General features: G+C 50.0%; 2 protein-coding genes and 1 non-coding gene across 3 annotated transcripts; all 3 read left to right on the forward strand.

The window, feature by feature from the left end:
- The first annotated feature begins 3,234 nt into the window (after positions 1-3,234).
- Positions 3,235-7,096, forward strand: LOC119270670 (beta-fructofuranosidase, insoluble isoenzyme 4-like). The gene is made up of 7 exons (XM_037552710.1): positions 3,235-3,844; positions 4,637-4,645; positions 4,722-5,578; positions 5,679-5,837; positions 6,026-6,267; positions 6,356-6,449; positions 6,536-7,096. The coding sequence occupies exons 1-7, from the start codon at positions 3,661-3,663 to the stop codon at positions 6,728-6,730; spliced, it is 1,740 nt and encodes a 579-aa protein (XP_037408607.1). The 5' UTR covers positions 3,235-3,660; the 3' UTR covers positions 6,731-7,096.
- An 824-nt stretch (positions 7,097-7,920) lies between these two features.
- LOC119273774 lies at positions 7,921-8,117 on the forward strand. The gene has a single exon (XR_005134970.1). It is a non-coding gene; the product is annotated as a U2 spliceosomal RNA (small nuclear RNA).
- A 1,517-nt stretch (positions 8,118-9,634) lies between these two features.
- LOC119270671 (wheatwin-1) lies at positions 9,635-10,377 on the forward strand. Its single transcript, XM_037552711.1, has one exon. It carries the CDS (start codon positions 9,737-9,739, stop codon positions 10,175-10,177), a length of 441 nt encoding a protein of 146 aa, XP_037408608.1. The 5' UTR covers positions 9,635-9,736; the 3' UTR covers positions 10,178-10,377.
- Positions 10,378-11,683: the final 1,306 nt, after the last annotated feature.

Genomic DNA, 11,683 nt, shown 5'->3' on the forward strand with positions numbered 1-11,683 from the left:
CAGCCTAGACGATTACATTGATATTTGTACAAAAACTTAAAAACATAAACTAAAAACTACAACTACGCCTAGCACTACTACGCCACTGTCGTCGTCCGCCGCTGCCCGCCTTCTATATGCCGAGGAGCTTGTAGAACCAGATGTAGTCGCCGTCGCTGTCATCCCTGACCAGCGTCGTCGATGCGTGGGGGGTTGGACGGCCCGGGTGCGTCCTCGTCGTCGCTGTCGAGGACGACGCCGCCGCCTTCCTCACGTCCGCGGTAACGAGCGGCGATCTCCTCGAAGGCGTGGCACTAGCGCTCCAGCTGCTCGCGGGCATACTCCGCCCTCGCCCATTTGAGGGTGGTCTCGTGGGCGGCCATGTCCACGGGCTCCTTCTTCACGGGGAGAAACCCCGGCTCGGTCTTCGGCCTGACGAGCCGGGAAGAAGAAGGAAAGGGGTGGCCGCCCTCGCGGATGACGAGGGCACCACCGCGGGTACGGCGCTCGAGCGGCGTCTCCTGTGGCTCCGTCTTGATGGGGCGGAATGCCGGCGAACCAGAGGAAAGGGAACCAAAGCTCGACGAGGAGGAGGTCGCCATCTCCATCCGCCGCGGCGTCCAGGAGCTGCCGCGGCAGCGCGAGAAGCTGGGGGCGCCGGGTACTCCAGGCGCGCCGTGTTGCCGGCCTCAATTTGCTCGAGGACGGCTTTGAGGGTGCGGCCGGGGACGCCCCACCATCGGCGCCACCCCTCGGAGTTGTGGCAGCCGCGGGGCTCGACGCCGTTCGAGGAGGCGAGCTGGTCGGCGTGGCGGCGTTCGAAATACATAGTCCACAGCGTGTTGCTGTCGGGGGCGTACCTCAGCTGATTACGCACCTCCTCCGTCAGCGAGGACCGGATGCACGCGATCTCGGCGCGGCGGGCAGCGCCGGTGGGTGAGTGGTGGCACTGGGACTCCACCGGTGCTCAGCTTCCACGTGACCGGCACCCGCATGTCCGGCGGTGCTGGGTAGTCGGCCTCGTAGAGGAGTTGTGCCTTGTCCTCGTGCAGATGACAGCGGCCGAAGCCATTCGCTGCCGCGTCGTCGCCTGGGTAGCGCTCGGCCATGCTCGTCGGCGGGGAGAAAGGAAGAGGAGAGACGAGCTCGGTCGAGAGGGGCATCAGCGGGGACAGGAGGAGCTGTGGCGAATGGAGTGTGTGCTCCCGGCGAGGGCGGCTTTTATAGCCGGGCTTGGGACGGTGGGAGGGCGGCCGACATGTGTACGTGTGGCGGGCTCGGGCGGGACACGCGTCGCCGCGCCTTCATTGCACCGCCCGTGAGGCATCAATGGTGGCTGACCGGCGCGGCAGCGTGGTAGCCTTGCTATTGATTCCCCACGGGAACCGAGGAGATGAGGACGATGATGCGCCAGGCTCGCTGACTCGGTGGGCCCACCGTGCTTTCGCGCCAAAAATATTCCCCCGGCGCCCCCAGGCGCCCCCCCCCAGCGCGCCGGGTTCGGTCTGGGTCAACCAGCGCCAAATTTGGGCCTTACCGGCGAAAATTAGGCTTCTGGAGACACAACTGGGCCGTTTTTCAGCGCCGACGCTAAAAAAGTGCCTTGGGGGGGCTGTTGGGGGCGCGGCTGGAGATGCTTTTAGCTTTCTTCCATTTCTAATGAAAATGGTGTTTTTTTTTCTTTAATTCAGGCACAACAAGTGTGGCATCATGTTGCATATTATTCACACAGGAATCATGACCATGCGTGAAGAGTTTGCTGCTGGATCCCAAGGGTAAAAGTGTGTGTTGCTGTGAAGCCACAGAGGCAGCAGATCAAAATTTCCTGATTAATCATCATCATCTTTTTCTTTGTGATTCCTTATACCGTAATATTAATCGGCTATACCATGATACAATCATACAAGTGCCTGGATCATAGAAGCATTACCGGCCAATGCAAAGAAAACAAATCATTATCTCTAAGCAGAAGAAAAAAAAAAGCTGGATCAAATGTTATTTTTGTGGTACCATCCTCTTTTGCAGCCCTCTGTAGCATGTCTTCTAGCCTAGGATGTATATTGCAGAATGTTTTTGCAACAAAGATTATATTGCAGAATTTTTGTCTGCATCATCACACTGTTCCGTTGCCACTGCAACATTCCCCATGTTTTCGGAAACATAGACAATGTTGCAAAATCCTAAGACTTGTGGTGTATGGGACCGTTCGACACGTGGCTAGCTCTCGATGTGACGGATCATGATGCATAGATCGGCCGGATGATTCTAATCATTTCCCATATCATTGGATCCATCATAAAATATATTTTTCATATTATATTTATTTTGTATAGTGAATGTTGACGATTTTTAATATAAATTTGGTGAAACTTCACGAAGTTTGACTTGGAGGAAATCTAATATGCAGAGTAAGAAGGACTGGAAGGAGTACTAAGGGGTTTTGCCGACGTTAATAAAGTGGTTTCGTGTAATTGACTCTATCTTTGTTATTTTCCGACCTTTCATTTTTGCTTCTTCATTCATAAGTCCATGGAGCCGAGAATTCGCATGGAAACTCTCATGCAAAACTGCAGTAAACCATGCTTAAATTGGCTCAAGGAAATTCTTGGACCACAACCTTTCTTGTTTGCCCACTTTCTTCTTTTGCTGTCAACCATTTCACACCAATCTCATTTTTTTTAGCTTGACAATCTCATTTTTTTAGCTTGACAATCTCATGCTTTAATTTTGTGATATGACAATTAAATTGCTGATTTCTGACATGATGCGGTCTGCATTTAACTACCTATAATACGTACTGATATACTGGAATTGTTACTTGCTCGCCTTTTCATAGTGGTTAGATTTCTTTTATTTCTGAAATGAAAAATGGCGCTCTGTTTCTAGCTCAGGCACAACAAGTGTGGCATCATGTTGCATGTTATTCACACAGGAATCATGACATTGTGTGGAGAGTTTGCTGCTGGATCCTGACTCCTGAGGGTGCTGTGAAGCCACGGAGGCAAATCAAAATTTCCTGATTAATTATGATCATTTGTGATTCCTCATACCATAATGTTAATCGCCTATACGACGATACAAGTGCCTGGATCACAGAAGCAACCTACTCTCAGTGACAAGTGAGGATTTTCAAGAGAGCCCAATTATATGCCGATGGAGAAAGAAAAATCGTTATCTCTAGGCAGAAAAGAAGCTGGATCAAATGTTATTTTGTGGTACCATCCTCTTCTGCAGTAGTACTTTGTAGCATGTCTTGTAGCCTAGGAACACATGCTTTATTTTAACCCCTTCATCACATGGAACTGACAGTGGCTCTCTGCTTCCATGATACTCCTAAAGAGCAAGGTTCAGACTGAAAAAGGAGCACCAAGTGCAAGTGGCAATAGAAAACTGCACACCCATCCGAACCCCATTTCCTCCATCAGAAAAATCGTCTCGTCTCTGAAAGAGACCTTTGAAACCCCCTCTGAAATCTCTGAAAGAGACCCATTTCTTCCAGCAGAAACAATGCAATGCTGGCTGGCATTTCAAATCCTGCCTGGACCAGTCATGACTTGCGTGCCTCTGCTCGCCCAGGGGTCGTAAACAACGGGTTAACAAAGTCTTCTCGCCTCATTTCACATCCCCATCTGAAGAACTACTAGTCCCCTTCCTCGGTTCCTCCTCCTGTCCCCCTCTCCCATGGCCCAATCCTGGGCCTTCTTCCTCCTCGTCGTCCTCTGCTTCTGCTGTGTGTCCGACCTCATCTGCGGCAGCAATGGGGAGCGAGTCTTCCTCTACCCGCAGTCCCAGAAGGTCTCGTCCATCGTCAGCCAGAGGTACCGGACCGCCTACCACTTCCAGCCCCCCAAGAACTGGATCAACGGTATGTTCATACGCCTCCCTCTCTCTGATTGCTTGCTTCCTGGGCCATCTGTTGGCTTTTTGGCTGTGGCCAATCAGATGGTGTGATTTGGTCTGCTTTGCTTGTTCTTGGGTGTTGCTGGAAAAGCTAGTGATCTGATTGGCTGGTTGTTCTGTTCAGCTGTAGAAGCCGAGTTAATTCTGTTTGTGCTAGTATTATTGAATAATTTACTTGCTAAATATAAATATACATGTTGTAGTAAATTTTTTGAGGCAGTGTTGTTAATATTGCATACTGTTTTTGCTGTCAGAAAGTAGTTATTACATGGTGAGGGGGACGGTAGGTGGCCAACTCATTACTTGTGTTTCTGAATGTTGCACACATTAGGTGCTCTCTGTACCTGCAGTTGGATTTTCAGTGACACCACTATAGTATGATGATAGCCATGTTTTCTAGATTCTTGCCCAAAACGGACGTGTTCACTGTATAGTGATTTGCTTTCCCAAGAATGCTTGCCCACATCCATAGTATTCTCTGAAGATGTCCAAATTTGCTCCACCGTTAGTGCTGCTTTTTGTCAGAAAGCATCCACTTAACATCAGGTGTCTGGGAAATATTAGACAGATCTGTTGCTGCAAGTAATGAAGTACTGGCCTGTTTTGGAATCCAGAATATGTTTTCTCCTGTTACTATTGCCAATTATCAAATCCTATTAGCTGTGTGCATATGTTACTGCAAATCGTTGACATTCTCTCACCTTTTTCATGTATCCGATGGATTGGCGATCCTTGGAAATCTACGAAAACACAAAAGATCCAAACGGTATGAATATTTCAGGCACAAAGCACTTTTGAATTGCAGCACCCTACATCTTACACTGCCTTCTTAAACATTTCAGGGCCAATGTACTACAATGGCATATACCATGAGTTCTACCAGTACAACCCCAATGGCTCCGTCTGGGGTAACATAGTTTGGGGCCACTCAGTTTCTACAGACCTCATCAACTGGATTCCACTTGAAACCGCAATAGCGCGGGACACCCCGAGCGACATAAACGGTTGCTGGACCGGCTCAGCCACAATCCTCCCCGGTAACCGACTGGTCATCATATACACCGGTGCCGACCCGGAAAAGCGTCAGGTCCAAAACATTGTGGTTCCGAAAAACATGTCTGACCCGTACCTGAGGGAATGGACCAAAGCCGGCAATAACCCGGTGATCCAGCCGGTCGGTCCAGGCTTGAACTCGGGCCAGTTCAGGGATCCGACTACCGGTTGGGTTGGACCTGATGGACTGTGGAGGATAGCAGTTGGTGCTGAGCTCAACGGCGACAGTGCTGCACTTTTGTACAAGAGCAAAGACTTTCTGAACTGGACTAGAGTTGACCACCCACTGTATTCATCCAATTCCTCCTCTATGTGGGAGTGCCCGGATTTCTTCGCGGTATTGCCAGGCAATAGCGGTGGACTGGACCTGTCTGCAGCGATCCCGAATGGTGCCAAGCATGTCCTCAAGATGAGCCTGGATTCCTGTGACAAGTACATGATTGGGGTTTATGATCTGAAAAGTGACACCTTTATTCCAGATACTGTCCTAGATGACCGCCGGCTATGGTTGAGGATCGATTATGGTAATTTCTATGCCTCAAAGTCATTTTTCGACTCGAAGAAGGGCAGGAGGATCATATGGGGTTGGACTAACGAGACAGACAGTTCTTTGGACGATGTTGCAAAAGGTTGGGCAGGAATCCATGTAAGAAAATCTGCCTCTCATTCGCTATAACTGCTTCATATTGAAATATTGATTTACCAAATCAGTGTAGCAACTTTAACATTTTTGCTATTACTTTTAGGCAATTCCCAGGACAATTTGGTTAGACAGCCATGGCAAGCAGTTGCTGCAATGGCCAGTTGAAGAGGTCGAGTCCCTTCGAGGAAATGAAATCAACCATCAAGGACTAGAGCTGAAGAAGGGTGGTCTGTTTGAGATTAAGGGAACTGACAGTTTCCAGGTAGTTTCCTGTACACAAACAGGCTTGCCTTTGTCATCCAGAGAAAAAATCCCTCAAAAAGTCCCACGCCAATAAACTGATAGTTACATATTTGGCAACAAAAACACTAGCATATATTCTTCAGCTTAGGTGTTCTGTATTTTTCAGAGCAACTGTAGCTGATCCGGCACGTCATTCTCTTGAAACAGGCTGATGTGGAGATAGACTTTGAGCTGACGTCCATCGATAAAGCCGATCCTTTCGATCCCTCCTGGCTTTTGGACGTCGAGAAGCATTGCCGGGAAGCGGGTGCATCAGTCAATGGTGGCATAGGGCCATTTGGACTTGTTGTCCTGGCCTCTGACAACATGGAGGAGCACACTGCTGTGCACTTCCGGGTGTACAAGTCAGAGCAGAAGTACATGATACTCATGTGCTCTGATCTAAGAAGGTTAATGCTTATGGTTCTTGCCTTAATGTTTTATTTATCTCTACAAATGTCTGAAAACTAAAAACAATTATTTTCTTTTTTTGCACAGTTCTTCATTGAGACCAGGACTGTACACACCAGCCTATGGAGGCTTCTTTGAATATGACCTTGAAAAAGAAAAGAAGATATCTCTGAGAACTCTGGTGAGCTTGGAAGGCCTTTTCATTTCTCATGTTGCTCACTTCACGCGCTTTGTGTCAGAACTGAAAATGGATGATGTGCCGTGCAGATTGATCGGTCGGCAGTGGAGAGCTTCGGCGGTAGCGGCAGGGTCTGCATCATTGCCAGAGTGTACCCCGTGGCGGTTGTCGACGGCGTGGCCCACATGTATGCCTTCAACAACGGCAGTGCCACGGTCAGGGTGCCACAGCTCAGGGCCTGGAGCATGAGGAGAGCACAAGTGAATGTGAAAGGGATGGAGTGATGATGGTTAACAAAGCAGAGCAATTCTAATTGACTTGTGATTGGAGGACTGGATCGATTTGATCACTTGTTTAGCACACTTCACTATTTTGAAAAAAAAACAAATTATTCCCATTCATGAGCACTTCTAGTAGGTAGAAATAAAAGGAAATTCAACAGGAAAGATATTAGCTGCTCATTTCCTTGACCTCTAGGATTCATGTATTATAGTCTACCGATACTTGGTCACAAAGAAGGAAAAATATTACTGTTTTAAAGTAGTGGTAGTTGGCAATTGGTAAGGAAACATGATGCGTGTTGTCAGCATCGGCATTACCGTTGAGAGTTACAAAAGGTAATAAATAGTACCACGAGCTTGTGCATGTCAGAGAGCTCAAGAGAGAATCCCTGATAGGAAATGTCCTTTTGCTTGTGAGAATGTAAGATCTGCACTACTGCTCATTGCGGATCATATGAACGATATGGCTTCAGGACAGCTCCTGCATCAGTTTCACACTTTTCTTTCGCGAGTAGATGAGCTTTTTATTGCTTAACCTTGGGGATTACAATCATGACGGTGTAACAAATCAATCTCATTTGGTCCAGACCTATGTCAGTTTTTTTTTCTTGCGGGGACAAACCTAAGTCAGTTTCACATATTGATCTGTTGCCCTTTGAGTCTCTCATGATTCTATCAATGACATGTACTTAGGGATGAGATCAGCGGCTAGCTATTGCTTTGTTGTGTGGTGTACATGTCACAATTTAAGGGAGAAAATGGCAAGTAATTTTGCAGCGAATGAGATATACTTATAGTAATAGTTCGCGACAATATTTACTCAATTTTAAATTATTGGCACATTTTATGCCCTAATTTCTGTTTTCGATGGATTTCTGCTACAGCCTACATGCTGGGTGTAACTGGGAACCAACCTGCAACGTCTTTCTTTTTTTTACGGAAATGGAATGGCCAGTAATTTTTTTTGAGGTGCCAGTAAAATTAAATGGGCTCCTCGTGGGGAAGTACTACTACACGTCACATGATCCTGGACTGCCATAGTCTCGTGTAGCTTTCCAGCCCAAAACGCTGGTAAGGGAGAGGTTTACCGAGGTAATCACAACAGGATTATTAGTACTACCTCGCCTAAGCACAGCGTGGAGCCCGTGGAGAGAGTTATAAAACAATGTGGCGAATCTCTTTTTTTTCAAAGTATACCTTTCTTGGCCTTTTGACTAAGATTAAGTGTAGTATTTGTTTTTATCAGTTTAATATCTGATATGTGGGCTATGTGCCCACAACAATACTAAATTTATTTTTTATGAGGTAGGGTCCAACACAATAGCTTGCTATCGGGGCGCTCATGTGTCGCCTAGGCGTTGCACTATTGCCTAGGCCTGGCGCACCCCAACCACTCGTGATTTTATCATTAACCACTATTATTAGTACCGCTATCGTTCGATCTGGAAGACCAGATCCTAGGGTTTCCCCCGAAGCAGCACGAGTGGGTTGACAACAGTTACACGACGATGCCTTCATCGAGATAACGACGCAAAACGCCGCCATCGCCCGCCAACGGCTCGGTTTTCACCGGCAACTATGTCTTCCCGACTCATAGCCGGGACTAGCTGATGGATCTTGAGATCCATCACCCAGCCGCAGGCCGATCACCTCTGACGGAAGAGATGACCACCACCGCCGACTGCACCGGTCAGAACAGATCTGACGGAGGTGCCGCCTACGCGACCACCAGGCCCTCCACGCCGCCGCCGCCGATCCAAACGCAGATGGCGCGCCGCCGCCGTCGCCGACCGCAGTGCCGCCGCCGCCCGAACAGGGCTGGTCGCCGCGCCCGCAACCCGCGCCGCCTCCGACGCCGCCGCGCCACATCCATCACCGTTGCCTATCGGATCTGAGGCGCCTCCACATGATTCGGGGATCCGCACAACCCCAGATCCACGGGAGAGAGGTGATGTCTTCCGCCACCGCCGTCGGCCCCCGGGCTTAGACCGGCGGCGTCCCTTGGCGGCGGCGGAGGGTGGGGAGGAAGGAGTATGCGCCCCGGCGGCTGGGTAGGGAGCCGCCCGAGCCGCCCTAGCGGGGACGACGCGGGGGCTGGGACCTTGCGTGATGGTTATTGTGATCCTCAGTGCCTGAAGATGCAAGGCCTCTAGGGATAACATGCCGATCATTCAAAAACGCCTTGAAGTGTACGACAAGTCTTCGGAGGATTTCATCATACGCTGCGGGCCAGGGCATGTGTGGCCCATTCTTCGGTTGTCGGTGGGTCCTCGGCTCGGCCCAACAATGGCGGGCTGATGTGGTGTAGACCCACTAATTCAGGACACTGTCATCAGGTGCTTCAGATCTATGAGGAGTTCAACGGCGATAATTGCGGTTCCAGGGCGTTGGTCCTTAGAGGCACGTGCACGAAGACTTCCGGTTGTCCTCAGAAGGTCAAGCCAGCTCAGGTAGGGGAGCAACGACAGCTGCACATCACCTGCTCGTTCTGAAGGCAATAGTGGTTGTTGATGGTCTCGGAATCTCAATGTATTTTTTGTTATGTTTGAGATGTTTTGTATTTTTGATGATTCTTTTTTAATAAATCGGGTCCTTTTCTTTCCCGAAAAATGAAAACTTGGTCGATGACTGAGATATTTCTCTTCTACCATTCATGTGGCTTGCAACTGCAACCGCACAGATTTGTGGAAAGTGACACTTGCGAGAGCTGACAAGCTAGGTGGCAGAACTAGTTAAAGAGTGCCCACGTGGTTGTGAGTAGTGCATGCAACTGACTTCCGGTCTGTGGAAAATGCATAGAAGCTTGTAGATTTCCACAAGGAAGAGAAGAAAAGTCATGCCAACATAACATGTGAGACGCCGCGTCCGTCCCTCCCACCTCTATATAAACTCATCGGCGAAAGAGCAGTTCCCATCCCATCCAGCTTCAGCCAGCAGCAAGTCCAATACACACACCCACACAAACTAGCTAGCAGGTTGTGACTGATCACCGTGGTCGACGAGACGACGATGGCCGCACGCCCGATGCTGGTGGTGGCGCTGCTGTGCGCGGCGGCGGCGGCGGCCACGGCGCAGCAGGCGACCAACGTGCGGGCGACGTACCACTACTACCGGCCGGCGCAGAACAACTGGGACCTGGGCGCGCCCGCGGTGAGCGCCTACTGCGCGACCTGGGACGCCAGCAAGCCGCTGTCGTGGCGGTCCAAGTACGGGTGGACGGCGTTCTGCGGCCCCGCCGGCGCCCACGGGCAGGCGTCCTGCGGCAAGTGCCTCCAGGTGACCAACCCGGCGACGGGGGCGCAGATCACGGCGAGGATCGTGGACCAGTGCGCCAACGGCGGGCTGGACCTGGACTGGGACACCGTCTTCACCAAGATCGACACCAACGGGATCGGGTACCAGCAGGGCCACCTCAACGTCAACTACCAGTTCGTCGACTGCCGCGACTAGATTACGTTCTCCGTCGATCGATCAAAGGGCTAGCTAGCTATGATAAGAATAAAAGGCTAGCTAAAAGTAAGTTGAGACTGATCCATGCTGTTAAATAAAAGCTAGCACGTGATGCTGCATTGTATACGTGTTACGTGTATACAGTACGTACATGGAACGAAATAAAGTGGAACAGACCAAACGGGTTATCTATTCATGTATGGATTGTATTGTACTACTACCAGTTTACTGAAGCTTCTCCAACAGCTCCCGTAAATAACTCCTGGTAAAACCATTTTTACGGGTTTCCGCAAAATTTAGTGGAAGTTGACGGTTGAGGTATTTTCTCGGTTCCTGTAAAACTTTCCCTAAAAATGGTTTTGGCAGTGGCGCGATGGCGATGGCATACTCCGGCGGCGGTGGCTGATGGCGGACAGCAGAGGTCGATGGTGGTGGGTTGGTGGGCGGCAGCGCGGCGGCCTCCGGTGGTGGTTAGCTAGCTGACGTGTAACTTTTATGAGACACCTCGTCTTCCTATTGATGGAGGGAAACTTTGAGAGAAATTATGAAACCTCGTAAAAATGTGCACGTTTACGGGATATATTTTGCCCTAGTTCTGCTATAAAGTGACTATGAGCAATGCTAGATGTACGGGAAGTTACAGGGAGCTTACAGGGCTGATGGGCTGTGATTGGCAGAGATTTAATTAGGAGGGCGGGTCCACCAGTGAAAATCAGGAGGGGCCAATTAGATGAGGCCACTAGTAGAAAAGGGGGCAATGGTCCAGGCCGGGTCAGCCCATTAGTCCGGGTTCAATCCAGAACCGAGACCAATGAGGGCATTGGACCCGGTTCGTGAGTCCAGGGGGCCGGCCGGGCCACGTGGGCCATTGGTCCCGGTTCGTCTGGACCTTTTGGTCCCGGTTGGTGGGACGAACCGGGACCAATGGGCCTGGCTCCTGGCCCACCACCATTGGTCCCGGTTGGTGACCTGAACCGGGACCAAAGGCTGCCCTTTAGTCCCGGTTCATGCCACGAACCGTGACCAATGAGGTGCCTATATATACCCTCGCCCGCGAGCAGAGCACTCCAGTGCTCTGTTTTTCTCTGGCCGGCGAGGGGAGGGATTTGTGTGGTGCTCTAGCTCACCTCCTATGCACATGAGGTGTTTGATGAAATGCCCAAGCCACACTAGTTAAACTTTCTCCTCTCGAAGCTCGACCTCAAAGCTCCATTTTCCTCGAGATTTGTCTAGATTTAGCGGTCCGTCACGCCCCACCCCCGTCTTCACCGTCATCGATCACCCGCGCCGATCTCATCACCGACACCACCGTGGTGAGCCTCTTGTTCTTATCTTCTTTCTGAAAGGAAAAATATTCTTACTTGTATGTTTAGATAGATACTTGTATCATTTTCTTGCTTTTATTATTGCATCTTATATAGTGCGATGGTTTTGGTATCCGCCCCCGTCGGCCCTCGTCCTGTCTATGATTCGGATGTGGTATATATATTATCTTTATAACTATTG

Source organism: Triticum dicoccoides, chromosome 3A (genome assembly GCF_002162155.2).
Source record: "Triticum dicoccoides isolate Atlit2015 ecotype Zavitan chromosome 3A, WEW_v2.0, whole genome shotgun sequence".
NCBI classification, from domain to species: Eukaryota; Viridiplantae; Streptophyta; class Magnoliopsida; order Poales; family Poaceae; genus Triticum; species Triticum dicoccoides.